The sequence below is a fragment of the Leucoraja erinacea genome, chromosome 27 (genome assembly GCF_028641065.1).
Source record: "Leucoraja erinacea ecotype New England chromosome 27, Leri_hhj_1, whole genome shotgun sequence".
NCBI lineage: Eukaryota > Metazoa > Chordata > Chondrichthyes > Rajiformes > Rajidae > Leucoraja > Leucoraja erinaceus.
In genome coordinates this window covers 13,354,485-13,380,950 of record NC_073403.1, presented here as the reverse complement: position 1 = coordinate 13,380,950, position 26,466 = coordinate 13,354,485, and the positions used below count along the sequence as shown (strand labels likewise).

Below are 26,466 nucleotides of genomic sequence, written 5' to 3'. Positions count from 1 at the left end.
CCTCAGATCGGGGCCCAAAACGGCTCACAATATTCCAAAATGCTGTATCTGTACACTCGCCTTTTGTGAAACATGCACCAGGGCACCCAGGCCCTGCTGCACCTCAAAGCTGTGTCATTTCTTAGATACAGATTTAATATTTCTTCTGCCTGGTTGGATATTTTTACATTTTCAAACATGATACTCCATTTCCCAGATTTTTGACCACTTTCTTACCCCCTACATCCCTTTCTTGGTTCCTCTTCACATTGTATTTTCCTACCTATCTATATTTCATCATCAAGTTTAGCAACCATATTTTGACTTTCAATTGTTGAGCTTCAATCCCCATGGCGTGCCACTCGTTTAGTTTCCTAAGCAGAAACATTAACCTGTTATGCCACTTCACTTTCCTTTCAGCAAACAAACCAGCCTCCTGTTCCTGACAATCTGTTAACACGTCATAGTCTTTCTCCTTCATTCCTTTGCCTGGGTCACAAAACAACTAGAGAACTTGTCAGCACTCCGTGGGTTTGCTGGTGTGCGATCTCCAGTCAGGGCGAGCACTTGTTGCCAGAACATGCACAGGTTTAGGGCAGACCACAGGGTTCTTTGACTGTGATGTCAGTGTATGTCCCAGGGAGCAGTTTGTGCAGTGCAGAGTCATGTCTTATTAAGAAACCTGCACTGCACACCTGATGGTCCAGGCCCACTTATTCGAAAGAAGGATGACTGAAGATTTGCTCCAGGTGATTAGGTTTCATCGTACACCTTGGATTAGCCTCAGTGAATTGTCGGTCTGTGTTCGGTCTCCTGGCCTAGGATCTTGAGCTTCATTGATGCTGGTTTCCTCCTTTCTCTCCTGGAAATAGGCGGTGGAGTTCTTCGTGTTTGCTGCACTCATGGGATTGACCACACTCATCTTCTTCGTCACTGCAAGGTTTTATGAATATCACCCGATCGACACCAAAGAGAAAGAAACCGATGGACTGAATTCAGAGATAAAATCACCGTTGTCATACTCAAATAAGGAGAACCTAATGGATAGCAACAGTTAGCTCCTCAAAAAACCATAAGTGCCCGTTCAGAGACTATCAAACCTTGAATGGAAGTCGACACATGTACATTCATGTACGTGTGTGGGTGTGTGCTTGGATATGTCTCAAGGGAGATTATCTTCTACATCCACTATGATTGTTAATCTTAAACAATATTTTCATTGACTTCACCCGGGTACTTTCTTTGATTGGAAGTTGGTTATAGTGTTGATGAAAATAATCAGTGCTATCTGGATCTGAAGAAGAGGAATAAACCTTGATGGGACTCCAGTGGAAACCACAACCATGGCCTGCAACTATCAAGTTTTAACTTTTGTCCTGGTTTGAGATGGATAATAAAGTCGGTGTGTGCGGTGATGTAGAGATTATGATGCTATGGTGATTTTCAGTATTATCTCCTTCCCATTAACTGCAGTTGATGAAGGTAGCCAAGGAGTTCCCCAGGGCAATGTCATCTTCAGCTGTTTCATCAATGACCTTCCATCCATCGTAAGTTCAGAAGTGAGGATGGTTACTGATAGTTGCCCAATGGTTTAATTCCACACATATCTGATGTTTGGATTTACTGTTTCTCATTATATTGAGGCTGTGCCCTTTGACCCGACACTATCTAGGATAAAGCAGCCCGCTTGACTGGCAATACACATCGTGGAACTCTCCACCCAGCAGCTCCATGGGAGTCCCTTAACCAGAGGGACTGCAGCATCTTAGCACCTCGAGGATCAATAGGGGTGGCAAATAAATGCTGGCTTCGTTGGTGATGTGCATGTCCCAAACGGATGTACCTTTAAAATGCAGATGAGGAGGATTTCCTTTCGCCAGAGGGTGTTGAATCTGTGGAATTTATTGACCAAGACATTTGGGTATTTTTAAAGCAGAGATTGATAGGTTCTTGAATAAGAAAGGGATCAAATGTTACAGGGAGAAGGCAGGAGAATGGGGTTGAGGGAATGATTCAATGGCGAAGTAGACTCGATGGGTTGAATTACCTAATTCTGCTATTATGTCTTATGGTCATAAAAATTGAATAAATAAAGGTAAAGTTGCTTCAAATATAGCGTACTCTTATGTCTCACAAATATCTGCAGCTGTGAAATCATAAGTGATGTAGAAATCATCAATGACTGAACAACTTTGTACAGTACAAATATTGTGGGCCAAAGGGCCTATTCTCGTGCTATACTGCTCCTTTAGTTAATTATTATAGATAGTGCTACGGAAAGAAAACAGGTTCAAAACAGGAAATGCCAGACCACATAGTGCCTGCCTAGAGTGTCTCAACCGTTATTTATAATGTTGTCATATAAAGAAACCAAAACTATAGCCAGTCTTGCAGATGTAGCCTCGCCAACATTCTGCATAATTGCAACTATTCTTCTCTGATTTTATATTCTAACTCTCAACAATAAATAGTGTTACAGAGTCATAGAGTGATGCAGTGTGGAAACAGGCCCTTCGGCCCAACTTGCCCCCACCTGCCAATATGTCCCAGCTACACGAGCCCCACCTGCGAGCATTTGGTCTATATCCCTCCAAACCTGTCCTATCCATGTACCTGTCTAACTGTTTCCTGAATGTTTGGATAGTCCCCGCCTCAACTACCTCCACCGGCAGCTTGTTTCATATCTCTACCACCCTTTGTGTGATAAAGTTACCTCTCAGATTCCTATTAAATCATTTTCCCTTCACCTTAAACCTATCTCCTCTGGTCTTCAGTTCACCTACTCTGGGCAAGAGACTCTATGCATCTGCCTGAATAACGGGCACAATTCTTTTTTTCCTTTCCCAATTACCTGTGCCTGCCTGCTAATTATTTATGTTTCATGCACAAAAACATTTTGATCCCTCTGTCCGTCTCTCCTTTCCTATCTCATTTAGATTATGGTCTACCTTTCGATTCCTCTTACCAATCTTTTTTGGTGCCTTTCATGTGGCGACTCTTTGCATACCTTGGGTATGCAAAACAAATAATATCACTGTGACTTGTCACATGTGACAAAGTATCATTCATCATTCAATCTGTTTGAAAATGCTCCTCCAAATTGCCTTTGCAACCTTCTGCCACTATAAAGATAACACATACTTTCAAGCTGTTGTTGTGGTTCAGCTTCCCATTGAGTGATGGTGCCAAATGCTCATTTACTCTCTTTATTTTGTGCAGTAAAACATCATATATTTAGCCAAAATGACTGGTCACTAGATGACGTTAGGTTGTAGGGACTTCATTTCATTGACAATCACAGGGGATGTCTATAAGAACCAAACCATCATTAGACATTTATTCCTCTACGTTTTGCTCCTTATGGGAAAGCTTGTTGCTTCTCATGCATTTCCACCTCTCTGAACATTGCTATCTTCCTCATCAAAGACAATACAAGTTAGAGCAAAGCATTAAGGGCATGTCCCACTTGGGAGACCTAATCCGCGAGTTCTGGTGAGTTTGCCCTCGACTCATACTCGCAGCATGGTTGACACGAGGTCGGAGGAAGTTTTTGTAACTCTTCTTCATGCTCGAGAGTGGTCTCCACGTACTCGAGGCCTCAGCTAGGTCGCGGCGTTTTTTTCAATATGTTAAAAAATGCCCACGAGTATAAAAAGGTTGCCATGGAAAAAATCTATACTTTTTTTACTCATAGGTTTAGTCGTAGTAGGTCGTAGTAGATTGGCATGTTAGTCGTAGGTAATCAAGGGTAGTCGAAGGTAGTCATAGATAGTCTTCATCATAGAAACATAGAAAATAGGTGCAGGAGTAGGCCATTCGGCCCTTCAAGCCAGCACCGCCATTCAATATGACCATGGCTGACCACCCAACTCAGTTTCCTGTACCTGCCTTCTCTCCATACCCCCTGATCCCTTTAGCCACAAGGGCCACATCTAACTCCCTCTTAAATATAGCCAATGAACTGGCCTCAACTACCTTCTGGCAGAGAATTCCAGAGATTCAACACTCTCTGTGTGAAAAATGTTTTCTTCATCTCGGTCCTAAAAGATTTCCCCCTTATCCTTAAACTGTGACCCCTTATTCTGGACTTCCCCAACATCGGGAACAACCTTCCTGCATCTAGCCTATCCAACCCCTTAAGAATTTGGTAAGTTTCTATAAGATCCCCCCACAATCTTCTAAATTCTAGCAAGTACAAGCCAAGTCTATCCAGTCTTTCTTCATATGAAAGTCCTGACATCCCAGGAATCAGTCTGGTGAACCTTCTCTGTACTCCCTCTATGGCCACCATTGAGATAATAGTCTGCTTTCCTGTTTTTGCCTTCAAAATGGATAACCTCACATTTATCCACATTATACTGCATCTGCCAAACATTTGCCCACTCACCCAGCCTATCCAAGTCACCTTGCAGTCTCCTAGCATCCTCCTCACAGTTAACACTGCCCCCCAGCTTAGTGTCATCCGCAAACTTGGAGATATTGCCTTCAATTCCCTTGTCCAAATCATTAATATATATTGTAAATAGCTGGGGTCCCAGCACTGAGCCTTGCGGTACCCCTCTAGTCACTGCCTGCCATTGTGATAAGGACGCGTTTACTCATACTCTTTGCTTCCTGTTTGCCAGCCAGTTCTCTATCCACATCAATACTGAACCCCCAATACCGTGTGCTTTAAGTTTGTATACAGGGTACTAATCTCTTATGTGGGACCTTGTCGAAAGCCTTCTGAAAGTCCAGATATAACACATCCACTGGTTCTCCCTTATCCACTCTACTAGTTACATCCTCGAAAAATTCTATAAGATTCGTCAGACATGATTTACCTTTCATAAATCCATGCTGACTTTGTCCAATGATTTCACCACTTTCCAAATGTGTTGCTATCCCATCTTTAATAACTGATTCTAGCAGTTTCTCCACTACCGATGTTAGACTAACTGGTCTGTAATTCCCCGTTTTCTCTCTCCCTCCCTTTTTAAAAAGTGGGGTTACATTAGCTACCCTCCAATCCTCAGGAACTACTCCAGAATCTAAAGAGTTTTGAAAAATTATCACTAATGCATCCACTATTTCTGGGGCTACTTCCTTAAGTTCTCTGGGATGCAGCCTATCTGGCCCTGGGGATTTATCAGTCTTTAATCCATTCAATTTACCTAACACCACTTCCCGGCTAACCTGAATTTCACTCAGTTCCTCCATCTCATTCGACCCCCGGTCCCCTACTATTTCCAGCAAGATTATTTATGTCTTCCTTATTGAAGACAGAACCAAAGTAGTTATTCAATTGGTCTGCCATGTCCTTGTTCCCCATTATCAATTTACCTGTTTCTGACTGCAAGGGACCTACATTTGTTAAAGGAACTACATATAGTCAAAGGTTTGACAATATGTTTGACTACATATAGTCAAAGGAAGGTCAAAGGGAGGTCGAAGGGGGTCGAAGGGGATCGAAGGAGGTCGTCTTCACTCTTGACTATTCGGTGTCCAATTTTCCCGAAGTTAGTTGTAGCCAGTCGAAGCTGGTCTTCAACATGGTCGAAGGAGGTCTTCAACATGCCATTTTTTCAAACCCTTCTAAACTTGCCAATTAGGTCGCCCAAGTGGGACAGCCCCTTTAACAACAAGTTGCAGCAACTGTCCTCAGTATACACGCAGTCAGGACGCTAAAAAGCAAAAAGGTTCATCTGGATATGCGTGTGCCCAAGGACAATGTGTATTGGCAGATTATTATATCGTTCAAGGAATTGTTTCCTCTAGCCACTATGACTGAAGCCAATTTGTAAGGAGATAGCTTCGTTACGCATCTACTAGCTCTCCACGAGACATTCAATACCGTCGAAAGATAAATCTTCAAAACACAGTCTCTTGATTAATAGTTTCTTTATTGCTGCAGAAAAACCAGTGAGATATTTACCCAAACTTCTTGTTTAAGTACATTTTAATCTTACTCATAGTCAAACTCATGCATGTACAAACTCCATGGTCAAACTTGTGCAAGGTCGAAAGCGTCTGACTGAAAAATCCCAGCCACAAACACCCATGCGTAATAAATCCCCTCCTTACCAGAAACTAAAAAACAAACAACTGGAGAAAAGCAGCGTCTGCAGGCAACGTTTCGGGCCGAAACCCTTCTTCAGACTGATCGGGGGCGGGGGCCACAAGAAAGGAAAAAGGAGGAGGACAAAGGCTGTCTCCAACTGCAAGGTAACAAAATGGGAGAAAATCCCACTCCCACAGGTGCTGTTCCTATTTACCCAGGCAGAGGTAACATTTAAGTTGAAGGTGAGCCACCGGGAAGCTGGTTATGCGGAACCATCGCGGCGAACGATACTGAGTTAAGCTAGAATGGCGCAATACTGCATAAACCCGTCGCACCCTAATTGCTTTCTGAGTATATAACGCAAGGCAATTACTAGATAGAACATCAAAAAAGTAGCTATAAAGGCTTAACATATATCAAAAACCACAAATAGCATGCATTCTATATCCGCCTTCAGACTTCTTCAGCAATTCTTCCATCTTCACCTTCGCCTTCTAGAAGCAAGCATAACAGTTGGTTATTGGTCTTATTAAAACATTGTTCTTAGTCTGAAGTCGTACTGTGCACACCAAACCCTTAACAACAGGCATGATACCCAGAGTATAGTCCAAAACACAAAAGCCCAAAGTTTTGACAGCATGAAACTTCTTCCTCCATGTCCGATCAACTCATGGATACGTTGTAACAATAATGTTGAAGTGTGAAAATCCTTCGAGAGAATAATAGGATTTTTTAGCAATAACGTGAGATTTTGTTTAATTTCCGGGTCATTAGCAGAGATTTCAAATCCCAGCTCAGGTTTTGGCCATTCTCTGTCTGGCTTACAGAGAAACTCTGGTCCATTAATCCATCTCATATTGCTTAAGAAGCGATCTGCTGTCAGTCCTCCAGAAGCTTCATCCGCAGGATTTTCTTTTGTGTTTACATATTTCCATTGTGAATCATTAGTAGCTCCCAATACAAAAGAGATTCTGTTTGCTACAAATGTCAAGAAACGTTTGTTGTCATCGTTGAAGTATTTAAGCACCGTAGTACTATCGGTCCAGAAGATAGATTCTTCCAGTTGAAGCTGTAGTTCTTTTTCTCGCAATATGTCAACTTTAACAGCTTAAAGCCCTGTCACACTGTGCGAGCTGACCCACGAGGTACCCCGAGCGAAAGACTCGTGGTTGTGTACGAGATTCCAAGTGTATGATCAAGAGTTTAACTGAGTTCCCACGGGTATGATAAGTTTGCCGTTTACTTGTAATTTCTGCGATGTTCCAAGTTCCTCTCCCGAGTTACGCTTGAGCCACCGTGAATGAAGGTCTGTTTTAATAAGCAACAGTGTTAAAGATGTTAACTGTGATAAAAATATATGATTCTGTTATTTGTGGAGCTGCTGCACAATTGAGACACTGTACACATTCTTCAAAATAGCTTTTCAATGCAGCAATCATTCAATCAGTTGCCCGTTTGCTGTTTAAAAAGATTGCAAAGAAAGATGAACCAGTCCAAAATTTGTGGTGATTGATATGGCATAAACTTGGTGGTATGAACAGTGTGTGAGATCAGATCCAGAACTAATCGGATTGGAACAGGGTGTGAATAGAGCATCAGAAAAATCAAAAGAAATGAAGAGTGATAGCAAGCAGAGCAATTTGTGGATTGTCAGGCAAATTCCACAGAAACTTTGCCGATCAATAACCGAAAGTCTGAACAAGTGTACAAAAAGCTGGAGAAACTCGGCGGGCCAGGCAGCATCTCTGGAGTAAAGGAATTGGTGAATGTTTCGTGTCGAGACCCGTCTGAAGAATGGTCTTGACCCGAAATATTACCTATTCCTCAGCGATACTGCCTGACCCATTGTCACTCCAGCATTTTGTCTGTCTCTAGTTCATGGTTGCCTGATTATGAGACTTAATAGAATAGAATTCAGCGCATCCGCATCTATTGCATTTTGAACTTCTCCTTTTCCCAGAGAGATCAGGTCACCGCTTGAGTCGCGTGTGGAAAAAAGGCACTTTTCTTCAACTCTTACATAATTCGGAACAAGAACAAAGAACCCTCGCTGTTCTCTCCGAGGGTTGGTGGGGATGGGGGAGGGGGTTCATTTTTAAGCTAAACAGGTAGAACGAGCTATATAAGTGGTGTTTGGTCTCCAGGAATTCGGCTGGTTCGGTGACAAATATCCATTACAGACAAAAGTCGCGTAACCCTACCTCTCCACACGGTCGGCTCACCTGAAAACGGACAAAAGAGAAGCCATTTCTGAGCTTGTTCCGAAAGGTGTCCGTGGGAAAAGGTGTTACAAACGGTGAAAACGGTACAATCGGCTTGTCGCGGAACAAACGTGGAACAAACCAGTTTCGGGGCACCCAGATCTCGCTCCACCAACACACATATACAACTTTAAGCAATATACAACTTTAAGCAATATCCCACTCATTCTGCACATCATCCTTATCTGGGAAACAAATGGTAATTTTCTGCAGTGAACCGCCCGCGTCCAAGCAGCGAAAGGCTTCAATGCGGTTGGCATTGTGAAGATCTGAAAGGAAGCTTTGCACGGTAGATAAAATATAATTTCACATTCCAATATTTGGAAAGCGATTATGCAACATGTGAATGTTATTAGAGTCGCCCGCATGTCTATTTACTGAAGATGATCAGGGAAAAAAAATGATCACAAAGGGAAATAGAGATAAAGACTTGCTCTGTATTACAGCGCCGTTCAGACTCAGGGTGGCCGAAACACCTAAATAACGATACAACCAGTGGTATATGGAGGAAACAACATGTGGATACACGTGTATTAGTATGGAGGCGGTGGGTGTAAACTAAAATGCTACTCAGTAGATTTAAACTATTCCGAATAAAATTATTACTATCGGTAAGAACTTCACTCTAACACGGAACTAATTAACGCTCGCTTTCCAGGAGCTGCATGTATCTTTCATCTGTCAATGGTTGGTTAGTGCTTGTAACATGCATGTTTGATATACAAACCATATTTTGAGTTCAGTTCGGCCTTAACATTTTGAGGAAGTACGTTGAAGTACAAGGGTAACTCCATTATATGAAATCCATTGTCCTTTCATCGTGAGGTTCAATAGAAACGTCATCCCGTCACCCATTCCTTCTCTCCAGAGATGCTGCCTGCCCGCTGAGTTAAAGAGTGCCTACGGTAGACTCACGAGACACTAAGGTAAACTCACGGGCCACTACGTTCTTACAGCGAGTTTAAATGTTTCCGTTTTTAACTTCAGCAGTACATTTTACTCGTGGAAAACTTGAAACATGTTTGAATATTTTTCAAGAGTTAACAAGTTTCACGGGTACCTGCCGTTAGCGCCACGAGTAGCTAAGTTGCATCCACGAGTTCCGACGTTCCCGCCACGTTATTTGTACGTGATTACCACGAGTTAAAATTGTTTTAAACTCGGGGTAGCTCGTGGGTCAGCTCGCACAGTGTGACAGGGGTTTAAGACTACAGCAGTAAGTTCCATTCTGGGAATTGTCATTTGTTTCAATGGTGCCACTCTGGCCTTTCCCATTAAGAATGCAACATGTACTTCTTTGTAGGTACACAAAAATGTTGGAGAAACTCAGCGGGTGCAGCAGAATCTATGGAGCAAAGGAAATAGGTGACGTTTCGGGCTGAAACCCTTCTTCAGACTGATAAGGGGTAGGGGGGGAGAAGGAATGAAAAAGGGGAGGAGGAGCCTGAGGGCGGGGGGATGGGAGGAGACAGCTCGAGGGTTAAGGAAGGTGAGGAGACAGCAAGAGCTAGCAAAATTCGGAGAATTCAATGTTCATGCCCGCCGGCCGCAGGCTACCCAGGCGGAATATGAGGTGCTGTTCCTCCAATTTCTGGTGTTGCTCACTGGCAATGGAGGAGACCCAGGACAGAGAGGTCGGACTGGGAATGGGAGGGGTAGTTGAAGTGCTGAGCCACCGGCAGTTCAGGTAGGTTCTTGCGGACTGAACGGAGGTGTTCGGCGAAACGATTGCCCAACCTCCGCTTAGTCTCGCCGATGTAGATCAGCTGACATCTAGAGCAGCGGATGCAGTAGATGAGGTTGGAGGAGATACATGTGAACCCTTGTTGCACCTGGAACGACTGCTTGGGTCCTTGAATGTAGTCGAGGGGGGAGGTGAAGGGACAGGTGTTGCATTTCTTGCGGTTGCAACGGAAAGTGCCTGGGGAGGGGGTGGTACGGGAGGGAAGGGAAGAATTGACAAGGGAGTTGCGGAGGGAGCGGTCTTTGCGGAAGGCAGACATGGGGGGAGATGGGAAGATGTGGGGAGTGGTGAGGTCACGTTGGAGGTGGCGGAAATGGCGGGAGATTATTTGTTGTATTTGCCGGCTGGTGGGGTGAAAGGTGAGGACTAGGGGGACTCTGCACTTGTTGCGAGTGCGGGGATGGGAAGAGAGAGCAGTGTTGCGGGGTATGGAAGAGACCCTGGTGCGAGCCTCATGTATGGTGGAGGAGGGGAATCCCCGTTCCCTGAAGAGCGAGGACATTTCCGATGCCGTGGTGTGGAACGTCTCATCCTGGGAACAGATGCGGCGTAGGCGGAGGGATTGGGAGTAGGGGATGGAGTCTCTTACAGGGGGTAGGGTGGGAAGACGTGTAGTCCAGATAGCCATGTGAGTCAGTGGGTTTGTAGTGTATGTCGGTCAGAAGTCTGTCCCCTGCGATGGAGATGGTGAGGTCAAGGAATGGTAGGGAAGTGTCGGAAATGGTCCAGGTGTATTTGAGTGCCGGATGGAAGTTGGTGGTGAAGTGGATGAAGTCAGTCAGTTGTGTGTGGGTGCAGGAGGTGGCCCCAAAGCAGTCATCAATGTAACGGAGGTAGAGGTCGGGGATGGGGCCCTGGTACGTATTGAACAAGGATTGTTCGACATACCCGACAAAGAGGCAGGCGTAGCTGGGGCCCATGCGTGTGCCCATAGCTACGCCTTGTGTTTGGAGGAAATGGGAGGAGTCAAACGTAAAGTTGTTGAGGGTGAGGACCAACTCCGCTAGGCGGAGGAGAGTGTCAGTGGCTGGGTATAGGTTGCTCCTCTGGTCGAGGAAGAACCGGAGGGCTTTGAGGCCATCCTGGTGGGGGATGGAGGTGTAGAGTGACTGGACATCCATGGTGAAGATGAGGGGGTGGGGGTCTAGAGAGTGGAATGTGCGGAGGCGGCGGAGAGTGTCTGAGGTGTCTAGAACATAGGTGGGAAGGGATTTGACCAAGGGGGATAGTATGGAGTCAAGGTATGCGGAGATGAGTTTGGTGGGGCACGAACAAGCAGAGACAATGGGTCTGCCGGGAGAGCGGGTTTGTGGATTTTGGGGAGAAGGTAAAACCGGGCCGTGCGGGGCTGGGGAACGATGAGGTTGGAGGCTCGGTCGGGCAGGGCGTGGGAGTTGATGAAGTCGGTGATGGTGCTAGATATGGTGGCCTGGTGCTCGTCAGTGGGGTCATGGTCCAGGGGTAAGTAGGAGGAGGTGTCCGAGAGTTGGCGCGTGGCCTCAGCTTTGTAGAGATCGACGCGCCAGACTACCACGGCACCTCCCTTGTCAGATGGTTTGATAACCCAATCTGGGTTTTTGCGGAGTGATTCGATGGCAGTGCGTTCAGGGGGGGAGAGATTGGAGTGAGACAGGGGAGTGGAGAAGTTGAGGCGGTTGACGTCGCGGTGGCAGCTCTGGATAAAGAGTTCCAAAGCCGGGACTTCGCGAGGGGGGTTCCACGAGGAGGTGGTGCGTTGGAGACGGGAAAAGGGGTCATCATTGGGGGGCGAGGACTCCTTCCCATGGAAGTGCGCTGTGAGGCGGAGGCGATGGTAGAAGCGCTCCAAGTCATGGTGGGCGTGGAACTCATTGAGATGGGGACAGAGGGGGACAAAGGTAAGACCTCTGCTGAGGACAGACCGTTCGGTGTGGGAGAGTGGTGGGAGGGGGGGGGGGGGGGGGGGGGGGGGGGATGGTGAACACCCGGCAGGGATGGGGGTTGGGGCCAGAGGAAGGCAGGTGTGTGGACTGGGGACGGGGCGATGTGTGTGGGGGGGGTTGTGGGTGTTGGAGGGGTGGTGGGTGGTCAGTGGGTGGGGGGGTGAGAGGGCTATAATGTGGGTGGGGAAGAGCGGGGGTCACATAGTTGGAGGGGGATGGGGGAGAGTCAGTGGAACTGCCACTGAGGTTAGCAAGGTTGGGCAGACTGGCACTAGGACCCAGTGGAGTCAAGCCCAGGAGAGTGGGAGTAAGCAACGTGGAGGCTTCAGGCCCAGTGCAGAGTCCAGGCTCCAGGTAAGGCGGCGGCTGTGAGTAGTTAGAGGGAGGTGGAGTGGCGCGGGTCACCGGACCCGATGGTCGGAGTCCCGTGGCGCGGGTCAACGGACCCGATGGTCGGAGTCCCGTGGCGCGGGTCAACGGACCCGATGGTCGGAGTCCCGTGGCAGTTGAGTCGGGGTCCGCGGGCGATGCGTCCGAGGTCCCGGTGGGTGGATAGTCGGCGGGGCGGCGCGGGACGGCCATAGCGGTGGTGCGGCGTGATGAGTCGGGTGCTTCTTTGTTATCATTTTCCAGTCTTAGATATGAAACTGTACTGTAACCACTTTCACTGGCATCTGAGAAATGATGCAGCTGTGTACCTCTGACCTGACCAAAGTTTGTAGGCTTCATGCACTGGTCCACTTTGAATTCTGAGATCTTGTTGAGATCTGCTAACCATTCTGTCCATCGGTGAGAGGAAGTTTGTGTTATATTCTCATCCCATCCAAGTTTTTCCTTACAAAGATCCTGCAAAATCAACTTGGTTGGCAGTGTAAATGGTGCAAGAAATCCCAAAGGGTCGTAAACGGAACCAATCACGGATAGGATACCCCTTCTAGTACATGGTCGCTCTTGAATTGAGATTCTGAACTTGAACACAACTTGAACAGTGCTCTTTCCATTGGCAAATTGGCTTTGTCCAAATCCAACTCCCTGGTCTCTTTGGCTCTATCATCTGGTGGAATGCTTTCCAATACAACACGACTGTTGCTGATCCACTTGGAAAGTGTGAATACTCCCTTATTGCAGAGGGAAGTCAGATGTTTTTCAATTTGAACTGCTTCCTGCTCAGTTGACATGGATTTTAAGCAATCATCCACATAGAAATTATTCTTCACAGTAGTTATCACCTCTTCCGGAAAGTGAGCTTTATTGTCCTCTGCGGTCTTCTTTAATGCAAAGTTTGCACAGCTTGGTGATGACACTGCTCCAAAGAGATGTACCTTCATGAGGTATTCAACAAGATCTTGTTGTGCATCCCCTTCAGGCCACCATAAGATTCACAAGTAGTCAATGTGTTTTTCTGATACTTTGACGATGAAACATCGCTTTAATATCAGCCATCAAAGCAATTGGTTCTTGTCTGAATTTAATGAGAACTCCAATTAGTAAGTTGGTAAGGTCTGGACCTTGCAGTAGTTGACAGTTAAGTGATGTTCCTTTGATGACTGCAGCACAGTAAAAGACCTCCCTCAAGGTCCGTTTCTTCGAGTGGTACACCATGGTGCGGAATGTACCAAAGCTCTCCATCACTTCGATTCAGTTGGTTTGTTGGTACCATTTCGGCATAATCATTTTCAATCATATCCTTTAGGAAAGACGTATATTCCTCATGAAATTTCGTATTCTTGCCAAACTTGCGTTTCAGATTCTGGGTGCGTTGCTCTGCCATACGGCAATTATTCGGCAGACTAACACTTTGTTTGAAAGGTAAGTCCAGACAATAGTGTTCGTCTATCATCTTTACTGAGTAGTTCATAATATCCAAGAACTTCAGCTCTTCCCTGGACATTTCTTCTGATTCCTTACTGGCACTTTCATTGAAGTCATGATTGTATTGCTTGATCAATAACATTTCTAATTTACCCATAGATATTTGATTAACAGCAGTGGCAGGGTTGTTCTTCTGGTTCCTGCTTTCATTGCCCCTTCTCAAGGAGCCATAGATAACCCATCCTAGTAGGGTTTTCACAGCAAACGGCCCATCACCTTGGCTCCTCACAATCTGTATGGGTTCCAATGCCTTCAAAGCATTCGTTCCGATAAGAAGGCCAATACCAGAATTTATTTGAGATATTTTCACATCCTTCAAGTAAGGCCATTGTCTCAAGTCCTCATGTCTGGATATATTTTGATGACAAACAGGCATGGTCTCATGTGTAAACACCAGATATTGGTATAAAATCGCCTCCTCCGAACTAAAACTAACAACTAAAAGCGCGTCTGTGTGAAACACCCCAGCCACAAACACGCCTCCAACTATGTAATAAATCCCACCCACATAATTACAGGCAGATAAAATTTAAAGGTCATAACCATAACATACAGAGTTAGGCTCAATGGCTACTACGCAATGGAACCCATTACTTTGGAGTTTGTCCAAAGTTTGTTGAAGGTGGCAGCACAACAGTAACGTGCTAAAGAAGGCTTGCGTGACACAGGTCTTCATTTGCTGGAGCATTGAATGCAAATCCACATTGAATGCAAATCCAGTGAGGTTAAACCATTGGTCAGACCGCAGCTGGAGCTCTGGTCACTGCACTATGGGAAAGATGTGATTCAGAGAAAGATGCAGCGGAAGTTCACGGGGATCTTGCCTGGGAAGATACATTTCTGTAACGAGGATAGGTTGGGTCTGTTTTCCCTGGAGCGGAGGTGGTTATGAGTGAACACAACCAAGGTATGAAGGAACATTATGAATGGTACAGATAGAGTAGGCTTCAAGAAGCCTTTTCCTTTATTAGTGGTAGATACCATTAGAGGACATATACAGGTATGCAGGGTAAGGGGGAAGTGATTTAGAGGGGATCTGATGGGAACCCTTTTCACCCAGAGAGCAGTGAGCACCTGGAATGCATTGCCTGAGGGAGTGGTGGAAGCAGAGTCATTGACAGCATGTAACATCGTCGAGACCAAGCGATTTAAATGCCCAAACGTTGAAGGCTACAAGCCAAGTACTGGAAAATTAGTTTAATACAGATGGATGTCTGCTGGACAGCATGGATGTGTTGGGCTGAATGGCCTGTTTCCACACTATTTGTCCTCATGATTGAGTGCCTGTTAACAAGGGCAGCTGTCACAGGCCAGGGGGTTGTCCACACATTGGAGTGGGGTGGACAACTAGGAATGGCACTGAGGCGGTGGGTGATATGAAGCCCAAGCTGCCCCTGCTTGTCCGGACACTACAGGCTCAGTGGTAGCATGGGTGTCAGGGCAACAGTTCTCATTGCCCATAAACCAGCACGCCGTCGGAAGAGGCAAAGCTGCTACGGGAATTTTCAACACGTACTGTCAACTGATGACACACCTCACAATGGTAGGATTCAGCCATCTTCAGAAGGTCCTTGGGTGTGTATCATTGATGCTGTTTGTGACTGTGCCGGAGTGTGTAAGAGTTGTGTAACAAGCACTGATGTGAGTGTTTCAGGATATGTGTGCCCATGAAGGTATCTGCATGTTTGTGAGATTCCAAATAGTGAGTCTGTGGGTATGAACGTATGTATGTACATGTGGAATAAAAATGTGTCTGCAAATTTTTTACATTACAAAGATGCATGTGAATTAGTTTGTGTGTGTGTGTAATACCTTCCTTTATTGATCCACTAAATGAATCCTGTGTTATTTATGATATCATTGGCAGTCCTTAACTGTCTGATGATTTGGATTAATAGCCTGATATAAACGATAGAAAGGAACAATGAACAATAATGGGCATGAAGTTGACTGATTCATATTTGGCACTTGGTATTGATGTAAATATTCCCAGGTGATTTATAACATCAGGCCTTCCAGGAGTTATTAGGCTGATGGCTGCCAGGAAATTTTAATCCGAGTGCCATAACCAAAAATATAACCATCAACAACGGTGTCTCAGGCCCAGACAGACCCTGATTGTTTGCTTGTTATTAATATCTTGAAGGGACCTGGGCCAATGTGTGTAACGTAGAGGGTGGGTCTCTTTCACCCAATAACAAGCAGGGTGTATGTTCGAGAACCAGCTGGGTCAGTCAAGGTGCAACATGTTTTGGTTCCTTTCCCCAGAAGCTAAACAGCTTGAATCTTTAAAACGGTGATGATGTTTTGATGGGTTTGGCACACAGAATACTTCCAGTGTTCAAAAACAAAGTGCCATAAACCTAGTGTGTAGGAAGGAACTGCAGATGCGGGTTTAAGCCAAAGATAGACACAAAAAGCAGGAGTAAATCAGTGGGGTAGGCAGCATCTCTGGAGAGAAGGGATGGGTAACGTTTTGGGTCGAGACCTGAAGAAGCCTACCCCGCTGAGTTACTCTAGCATTTTACATCTATCATTGTCCACAAATCTATCAGGGATTTTCAGAGGAAATGTTTTGTACTTATTGTGGTAGGATTGTGGAATATGCCGTGGGAGGGAGTGGTGGAGGTGAGAATCATTTATCAGTGGTGCTCAGAACATTGGCTGTCTGAAAAGCAAAGTAAAACAAATGAGCTTGGCGAAACCAGGAGCTGATATAGAAAATGATGGTAGACAAAAATGCTGGAGAAACTCAGCGGGTGAGGCTGAAGAAGGGTTTTGACCTGAAACGTTGCCTATTTCCTTCGCACCATTGATGCTGCCTCACCCGCTGAGTTTCTCCAGCATTTTTGTCCATCTTCAGTTTAAACCAGCATCTGCAGTTCCTTCTTTAACATAGAAAATAATGGAATCACTTTGGTCACCCCACTGTGGCCAAAGAAAGATCTGGATTACAAATGTAAACTGGTATTGACAGGAGTTCTGTGAATTTTTGTTTAGTTTAAGCCATTTCTTGCAGCACTTTTGGTCTGGGGAGGAATCAGCTTGACCTGGGAGCTTCCTCGAATGGCTCCAGTGTCCAGTCAAATATTAGCAGGGCCAGAGAAACTCACAGGCCTGGCGAATCTGAACAAATATGTGTAGAAGGCCTTTTATTCATAACATACATGGATAGGACAAGTTTTGAGGGACATGGACCAAATACAGGCAGGTGGGACTGGTGTAGTTGGCAGGTGTTGGCCGGTGTGGGCAAGTTGGGCCGAAGGGCCTGTTTCCACACTGTATCACTCTGTGACTCTGTCTGTGATGTTTGGAAAATAGCTGTTCAGCTTTAGCCCTCTCAACCGACAGCACTAGAAGTGGCGGCTCATCAAGTACTGTTGAAACATGAAGAGTGTTGGTGTCTCTCCCACCTTTTCAGGCGGCAAATCCCAGACCCCTTCATCCCGTGCGTCCTCATCTCCTCTCTAATCCTTCCACTAATTACTTTAAATCTACACTCTCTGGTTGGTGATTAGGGAACTTGGTGCTTCCTTTTAACTCTCTGCTGGACCCTCATCTATCTATATATTACTAAAATTCTCATCTTGTTTGTTTGCAGATTTGTGTTGTACCTCTATTTGCGCAAACACCTATATTATACACAATAGCGCTACAATTTTTGCCCCACCTTACTTACCGTTGTCCTTTGCTGTAAATGAAACAAGGTTTGTTCAGATTGATGGTATATTTTAAAAGTTATTAACATTAAAAAAGCGCCTCCACCCGCACATGGGCAGTTGGGGGAGAGTTCCTGTGCGTGTCTTTACTGGCATCACAAAGGGCACCCATAGGGTCCTCAGCTGCACCTGCGCAGTTGGGGCCCATCCTGAATTCAGATCGCCATCTTTTTTTCACAACGGCAACACGGGAACACGGTTAAGATTACATCCATTTTAATTTCTGCCACCCCGGGCCCGCAGGGATCCGCCGCCTTGGCGCTGAGGTTGGGGCTCTGTCGGCGGATTGCATTGGGGAACGGGTTGCGTTGGGGGACCAGGCCTCCCGTGGGACAGGGTCCCACTTAGTCTAGTAACCTTATATATTTATTTTAAGTCTCCCCTCTGGATCCGCTGTTGCTAAGAAAGTAACTCCAGCTTTTGAAATCTTTCTTCCCACCAACAATTTCAGCAGCATCCCGTTAAATCACCTCAGCACCCTCTTCAGTGTAATTAGATTTTTCTTCTCCTGACCACCTATCAATTTTTTCCAGAGATGCTGCCTGGTTCGCTGAGTTACTCCAGCATTTTGTGTCTGTCTTTGGTATAAACTAGCATCTGCAGTTCCTTTTTATTAGCTTAGATCTTTCGTGTAAAGTTGTGACCAGAACTGTGCACAGCGCTCAGACTGCACCCCTATGGGTGGTGCCTTAGTTCTAACATAACCACCACCCTATCCCTGTTACCTGCTTTTAAATGCACAGATTCTCTTGCCCAGAGTAGGGGACTCAAGGACCAGACGATATAGGTTTAAGGTGAAGAGGAAAAGATTTAGCAAGAATCTGAGGGGTATCCTTTTCACACAAGTGGTGGTAGGTGTATGGAACAAGCTACTAAACGAGGTAGTTGAGGCAGGGACTATCCCAACATTTAAGAAACACGAGACTAAGTGGGACCTATTGGGTCCCAGTCACATGGGAGGCCCAATGCAACTCGTTCCCCAACGCAATATTCCACCACTCACCCGTTCCCCCAATGCAACCCTTTCCCTACATGCAATATTCCACCACTCACCCATAGCCCCCATGGGAGGCCTGGACCCCAAAGCAACCTGTTCACCAATGCAATATTCCAGGTGGAACAACTTCAACCTTTGTACATGGCATTCATCGGCCTCACTAAGGCCTTCGACTCGGTATCAAGGGAACTCTTAATGGACGTCCTATCCACCTTTGGATGTCCTGAAAAGTACATTTGAATCCTGAGACTCCTCCACGATGACATGCTTTCCACTGTCATGGCCAGCAACAGTAATTGTGAGCCATTTCAAGTCAGATCAGGAGTGAAACAGGGATGCATGATTGTCCCAACACTGTTCATTATCTTCATTGCGACAACCATCCACATCACCTCTCCTCCAATGTCGACCTTGATGACGAGACCCAACATCGTCTTAAGTGTGCTGGAACAGCTTTTGACGTCTTCGAATGAGAGTCTTTCAAAATCGTGACATCCGAACAGACACCAAAATGTTAGTGTAGAAATCAGTGGTGATTCCAACGCTCCGGTTTGCATCAGAAACCTGGACAACATACCGACGCCATCTGAAAACACTTGAAAAGTTTCATCAACGATGTCTTCGAAGCAGCTTAAATGTCAGTTGGGAAGACAGAAGAACCAACGTCAGCGTGCTGAATGAAGCGGAAACATCTAGCATCGAAGCCTTCGTCATCAAGAACCAACTAAGATAGGTCGGTCATGTCGTTTGGATGGAAGACGAGCATCTACCAAAGCAAACCCTTCTACTCCCAGCTTAAGGAAGGCAAACATAAAAGAGGCGGGCAAAAGAAGAGATTCAAAGACGCCTTAAAAGCCAGCATGAAGAAATGTGAAATCGACATCGACAATTGGGAAACCAATGCCAAGGATGGAAAACTCTGGCGGACCATCACCCAAGAAGGAACACCGACCTTCAAAGCCAAGAGATGCCCAGAATTAGAAGAAAAGAGAAGAAAACGGAAAGAGAGGCAGCACCAACCAAAGCCCGATCTGCCATCTGGAGTTACCTGTCCTGAATGCCGAAGAACTTTCAACGCCAGGATTGGAATCATAAGCCACCTGAGAGTTCATAAAAACAACAGAACTTAAACCATCATCCTCGACCTCGAGGGATAGACCCGACGAAGATTCCACCACTCACCCGTTCCCACAACGCAATATTCCACCACTCACTCATAGTCCCTAACTGCGCAGGCGCGGCTCATTTACCCTCATCCACAGCACTCCCTCCCCCTCCTCTTCATCCTCTTCTTTCCCCTCTCCCCCCTCCCCTAATCCCTCCCTCACCTCTCCTTTTCCTTTCCACTACCCACTATCACTCCCTCCCTCCCTCCATGACTAATCTTCTCTCCCTACACCCCTCCTATCCCTCTATCCCCACCACCCACTCTCCTTCTTCACCTCCCCCACTTTCCCCCCTCTCCCTCCCTACCCCTCCTCTTTCTCAATCCTGCCACTCTCCGTCCTCACCTCCCCTGGATCGCGAGGTTGCAGCAGTTGGTCTCGCAGTCAGTCCCAGAGTCTCCCTCCTCACCACCCCAGGATCTCGATGTTGCAGCTCTTGGCCAGGCTCTGTTCGCTCCGCTCCTTCAGCTATATTCTCCCCGCCTGTGAGAGACAGAGAACCCAGCCAATCAGTGCGGCGATGTTGCGCCGGAAGGGGCGTCGCCATCCCGGCCTGGGTGTCGCCGTCCCGGGTGACTGACAGGAGAGGAGACCAATTTTGCGCTTGTGCGGTTTTTACGATTTGTAAACCTAAATAACTTTTAAAATGAGCACAGAATAAAACGTGTTGCACTTGAGCACAGGAGATGGTGAGTAAGGTGGCGAAATATCGTAGCACTATAGTGTACCGTTTTTACACAAATAGAAAATCCACATAAACCGGAAGAGCACAAGATCAGAGTTTTAGTGTATAGACAGAATAGGTAGAAGACAGATAAATAGCTTTAGACAGGTACATGGATAGGACAGGTTTGGAGGGATCTGGACCAAACACGGGCAGGTGGGACTATTGGAGCAGGGGACATGTTGGCCAGTGTAGGCAAGTTAGGCCGAAGGGCCTGTTTCCACACTCTCACTCTATGACTAAATTCCCAGCCATTCTGCTTCATTGAGCTTTATTCCACCACTCACTCATAGTCATTGCGTTTATTGTATTAAAACAGTCTTTCACCCACTGCACAGTGCTTTATATTCTTTGGTGGAATGAAGAATCTGAGGGAGTGCACACTGCCTAAGTGGTGAGGATTTGGGGCACATCTCATTTGGCTGCATATCTCAGTGATCAAACATTGGTGTGGATGATACCGATTACACTTGAAAAGAAGGGAAAGGGCTGGAGTTTGAAAGTTTACTCCCCAACTTGGGACATGCAAGTACTTTGCAGCCAAAGAAACTTCACAATGATTGTTTAAGAAGGAACTGCAGATGCTGGAAAATCGAAGGTAGACAAAAATGCTGGAGAAACTCAGCGGGTGAGGCAGCATCTATGGAGCGAAGGAAAAAGGTGACATTTCGGGTCAAGACCGTTCTTCAGACAATGCTTGTTATCAGTGCTGTAGGAAATGCCGAAGGCTGAAACCGCTCTGATATTCTGAGAAATATGGTGCACTGCTCAGTGGTTGCGTGAAAAGCTTAAATGGCGGAAAACTATTTGAAAAAACCGAGGAGAGAGGGCTTTAGATGTAAAGTGCAGATTGATAGAGATTGACAGAGGGCCGTTGTTTTATTGGAGATTAAGTCTAAGGCCATCCATCCAGCACTAGCCATGTTCTGTAACTCTTAGTTTCAACCAGTTTGTTTTTGTTCCTCTATACTCCATCTAACTCCCCTAGATACACTCCTGCAGACAGCTCCGCTGCGGATAACTAACATTTGTCAACCCCCTACCTGGAAGGCATCAAAGGCATGTGTGTTGTGAGGACAACATAGCTTTCCACCTACTCACACCTCCCTTGTTCTCTAAACCTTTCTTTGCAGCTTAAAACTACATTTGTTTTATTATTATTATTATTATTATTATTATTATTTTAATATTTCCGATTGAAGGGTCCTTGACCTGCAACATCTATTCCATTTCTCTATCCACAGATGCTGTCTGACCGGCTGAGTACCTTCAGAATCGTATCTGTGGACCTTTGCTTTCAAATTCAAATCACAGCACACTTGGCAGACACGTTTGAAGCTGCTTAAGTCCTAAACGCTTCACCTCTAACATTTTCACTTTCTTTAATCTGAGTACTTATCTCGGTATTGCCTTCTTTGTTCAATGTCGACTCTTGTCTGACAACATTCCTGTCAAATATTACTGGAGATGTTGTTGTTTAATGGTACCTGTCAGACAACTCAGTCAGTGATGTCGTTCACAGATATAATCGGGTAAATTATGCGTAGTTATACTTCCCGGTCTTTGGTTGAAGGAGTACAAAACATATTAAGGGTAGTCTCCAAGATTTTTTGTGACTCTCCTGCCTGCAGTGTGTTCTGATATCACCATATCTAAATTGGATTCCAGAGACATCATTCCTACCCTAGCATGCAGAGCATGAAGGGAAGGCAAAGATATCCACACATTGTAATAACGACATGTAGAGAATAAAGGAGACAGAACAAAATACAGTTTAAAACAGCTCAAGTATATTGTTCATGCTGCTAGTTACACCGGTCGCTTAAGCCATCTGATTCTAGTATGTGGATCCCCGCATACCAGGAAGTGGAACTTGCACACAAATCATGCAACGAATGTACGTACGTACATGAGAGAAACAATGTAATGTTATGAAGTAGATCTTTCGAGAATACAGCAGCTTGTTCAGCAGTTGCCACTAGATTTGGTTTCCTCGGTGGATTCTTGATATGTTTTCCTCACCAATTGCACTCTCCCGAAGGTGCTGGCTTTGCTTCTCGATGAGTTCTTGTTGCATTCTTTGTCATTGTTCACTCAAGGCTTGGCAGTGAGTCTTGATGGACTTCTCAGAGATATAAATGTCCCAATCCAACCTGCCTATCTCCTCGGGATGTCCATCGGATGGCAATGAGCGGCAAGCACTGACTGAACATCACCTGTCTAGCATTGAGATATTCCGGCTAATTGTAACCCTCCAGCCTTCATCCTGGTGGAACTCAATCGAGTCAACACAGGCTGCCAACCAAAACTGGCAGCGTAACGTTTATGCAGCTCATCTACACACAGGAGACATTCGGCGAGCCATTGCAACAGCAAGTTATTACATTTAGCCTCTCTTCAACAGTTCATTGTTTTAGAAGAGAAATAGAGTTTAAAAATATTAAGAAACATTTTTAAAGTCTTATGAAGCTAGAATATAAACTGGCCATGTTACCCGTTTTAAAGTAATCGACAGAAACGGAAGTAATCTTTTGTTAATAATGTCGATGAACTTTGATGGCATCCCACACTATTCACATCCGCACCAGGCTCCCTCGCGTAATGCATTCTCCTGATTGTTTTAAAGATCTCACATTCGGCTCAAAAATTTGATAAACCAATTATTTAGCAAAATCACACCAGGCGTGATGCACTGGAGAACCGTCTCCCTCTCCAAAAACTCAAGCAGGTCCAGGTGTCCCGTGTGAGAGGGCAATGTCTGTTTATTATGTGTGTGAACCAATGCTGCTGGCAGATAATGGTGCAGCCCATTGCTGAAGACCAAGAGAGACATCCTAGGGAATTTAGTGAAGTGTGGGGTGCGAGACTTTGAGTGGGCAATTGCAGCTTTCGTTACTCCAGTATTAGAATATATCAATCCTGCTTAAAGATAAAAGCCTAATCACCAAACCTTTCCATGGCAGCTAGATTTGCCTGCATTTCTAATGTTGGAAGACATGATTGCATTTCCACTGCAGTTACATGTGGTTGCATTTCCAATGCAGTCGTGTATTGTTGCATGTTTGCTTCTGGCAGTATTGGTCAAGTACACACTGGAGTTATATATACATGTGGCCTCATTTTTACTGCAATTCAATACAGTTGCCTTTCTGGTATCTATATTTTTAAGATCTGACCAACATTATTTCATGGAATCTCAACAATGAAACCTGAAACTGCTTGAATTTACATTAAAAATTACAACAATTTACAAACATTAGAGAGCCATTTGATATATTATTTCATATCCCTGCACAAAATACCTAATCATTGCTAGAGAAAATACGTGATTGAATAAACATTCTTACACCAGATTTACAAATTGAGCACTGAATTGTTTGGTTTGCATAGTGAAAGAGTTCCGACCTTACAAGATTTATTTTAAATCCATTTGATAGTCAGGTGATGTTTTGTTAGTTCATCACTTTCTTTTGAACATTTTTATTGAAATGATTATGACGGCTATGGCCAGGACAAGGGCCAGTACAAACAAAATCCACTGCCCTGCCTTTGCCTGGTCTGGCGCTAAACTCAATCCCAGGAAAGCCACATTGCTGTTTGCGGGAGCTGATGTTGTCGGAGCTGAAGGTTCAGTGGATGCGAAGGCTGGAAAGGAAGCAGTGAAAGTTAATCCCTGTTCTGACGCATTGACGATCAGAGCACTGGCTGCCCTGATCAGCCTGCCCTGTGCTTTTCTCTGAGTGATCTGAGCAGCCTTCCTGCACATCCCCTTACTTTGCTCAAAATATCACAATGGCTGCAAAACATTCCCTCTCTGCCCTCACCCTCTACACCTACAACCTATGGGGAGAGGAGGTTTTCTAATTGTGTGTTTCTTGATTTCAATCCCAAACATTCCATTTCTAATTTAGTCAGATTACCCACCTCATAGAAACATTGAAAATAGGTGCAGGAGGAGGCCATTCGGCCCTTTGAGCCAGCACCGCCATTCATTGTGAACATGGCTATTCGTCCCCTATCAATAACCCGTGCCTGCCTTCTCCCCATATCCCTTGACTCCACTAGTCCCTAGAGCTCTATCTGACTCTTTCTTAAATCCATCCAGTGACTTGGCCTCCACTGCCTCTGTGGCAGGGAATTCCATAAATTCACAACTCTCTGGGTGAAAAAGTTTGTTCTCACCTCGGTCTTAAATGACCTCCCCTTTATTCTAAAACTGTGGCCCCTGGTTCTGGTCCTTATTTGGCTATATCCTTAATATTCTATTGTGAAAGGAAGGCAAGCCTGTTTTCTGGTGATATGATCTAACCCTTTAAATCCCAGTATTCAGGTAAATCCACGGTCTACTCTTCCAATGCCAATATAAACTTCCGGAGTTGTTGCTCAGATTGAACACTGTTTTAAAACATATCAGTCGGAGCCAAACTCCAACCTTTTATTATCACAACTTTTTGAAGGTATGGGTCAATTCCTGAGGGCTTTCCATGAGTTCATTATAATTATCTCTAACAATTAGCACATTGGCACAGCTCATTGAATTGGTGTTTCACAGCTCCAGTGACCAGGATATGAATGAATAAATACGTTTATTGGCCAAGTATGTACACATACAAGGAATTTGCTTTGGTGCTCCGCTCACAAGTAACAACACGACATACGGTAAAGAATTAAGAATAAACCATAAAACATTGAAACATTAAGAATAAAACATTATAGTTTAAACATGCGAATGAAATAAAATACCAGAGCAAATGGAGGCTACAGACTTTTGGTTATTGAGTAGAGCTACTGCTTGTGGAAAAAAGCTGTTTTTATGTCTGGCTGTGGCGGCTTTGACAGTCCGGAGTCGCCTTCCAGAGGGAAGTGATTCCACGAGTTTGTGGCCAGGGTGAGAGGGGTCAGAGATGATATTACCCGCTCGCTTCCTGAGGCCCTTGCAGTGTACTGTTCGTCAATGGGGGGAAGGTTGCATCCAACAACCTTCTCAGCTGATCGAACGATTTGCTGTAGCCTCTGAATGTCGTGCTTGGTGGCTGAGCCAAACCAGACGATGATGGAGAAGGTGAGGACACACTCTACAAGTATAGAATTGGGCCATCATTGCCTGTGGCAGATTTTGTTTCCTCAGTTGCCGCAGGAAGTACATCCTCTGTTGGGCCTTGTTGACTGTGGAGTCGATGGTTTCTTGGGGTCTCTGTGAAATGTAGACATTCTCCCCATGACAATGTGGGCTTTATCCTGGAGCACTAGTTTCCTCCCACTTCCCAAAGACCTGTGTCTACTGTAAATTGTGGAATTAAGGCCGGATAACCATGAATAACACACGGACATTTCACATTCACCAGCACCACTCTAGCAGTGCAGCAGCAGTTGCAACAGTGCTGATGTTAGGAAGGGATAGTATTTGTGCTACAGCATGTACTGTTATTGTAAGGCAATGGCCCCATATTTTTGTTGTACCGTAGTCATCCGGCAGCTTGCAGCAACCATATTATAACAGAATAGCAGCTAAACTCTAGTGGTTCTGCTGCAGTTTTGCAGGCATAATGCAGCAGTACTGTGAGGATGCAGTATTGGTATTGGTTTATTATGGTTATATGTACCAAGATAAAATCAAAAACTTTGTTTTGCATACTATCCAGTAGTAGAAGACCATACAGTGCATTAGTACAACAGAGAGTGCAAAAGAGAAAACAAACAGAGTGCAGAGTATAGTAGTTCTTCTATAATGTGCAGTTTAAAAGTGTGAATACTGCAAAAAGGTAGAGTGTAAGTTGTCCAAAGAAGAGTTCCATCCTGAAACATCGCCTATCCATTCCCTTTTTTGATACAACTTGACACCCAGCACTTTGCGTTTCACTCAAGGTAGATTGTAAGATCGGGGCTATATCCTAGCCTTCGAGAGGTCTGTTGGAGCCGAATTAGGCCACTTAGACATGAGTGTGAAGGGAGTTTAGGTAGGGGCTGCGACTGCAGTCTTGTTGAGCATTAGTCTTGAGAATTATCCGGGAGACTGTTTTGTTGCCTGTTTTCACTGATGTG

The 26,466-nt window shown here is 45.2% G+C and overlaps 2 protein-coding genes across 5 annotated transcripts in view; one reads left to right on the top strand and one right to left on the bottom strand.

The window, feature by feature from the left end:
- Positions 1-5,392, top strand: part of LOC129710229 (peptide transporter family 2-like) — a 67,865-nt gene extending 62,473 nt beyond the window's left edge. For all 4 annotated transcript variants that reach the window (XM_055657076.1, XM_055657077.1, XM_055657080.1 and 1 more), the window contains one exon: positions 852-5,392. In XM_055657076.1, coding sequence (XP_055513051.1) covers positions 852-1,037 — 186 coding nt within the window. In that variant the 3' untranslated portion in view covers positions 1,038-5,392. The remainder of the gene's footprint in view (positions 1-851) is intronic.
- A 1,008-nt stretch (positions 5,393-6,400) lies between these two features.
- The window catches only part of ace (angiotensin I converting enzyme (peptidyl-dipeptidase A) 1), a 97,281-nt gene continuing 77,215 nt past the window's right edge, over positions 6,401-26,466 (bottom strand). Inside the window, 4 exon segments of the mRNA XM_055657075.1 lie at positions 6,401-6,513; positions 19,583-19,634; positions 20,046-20,142; positions 20,145-20,183. Of these exon segments, the coding sequence (XP_055513050.1) occupies positions 6,436-6,513; positions 19,583-19,634; positions 20,046-20,142; positions 20,145-20,183 (266 nt within the window). The 3' untranslated portion in view covers positions 6,401-6,435.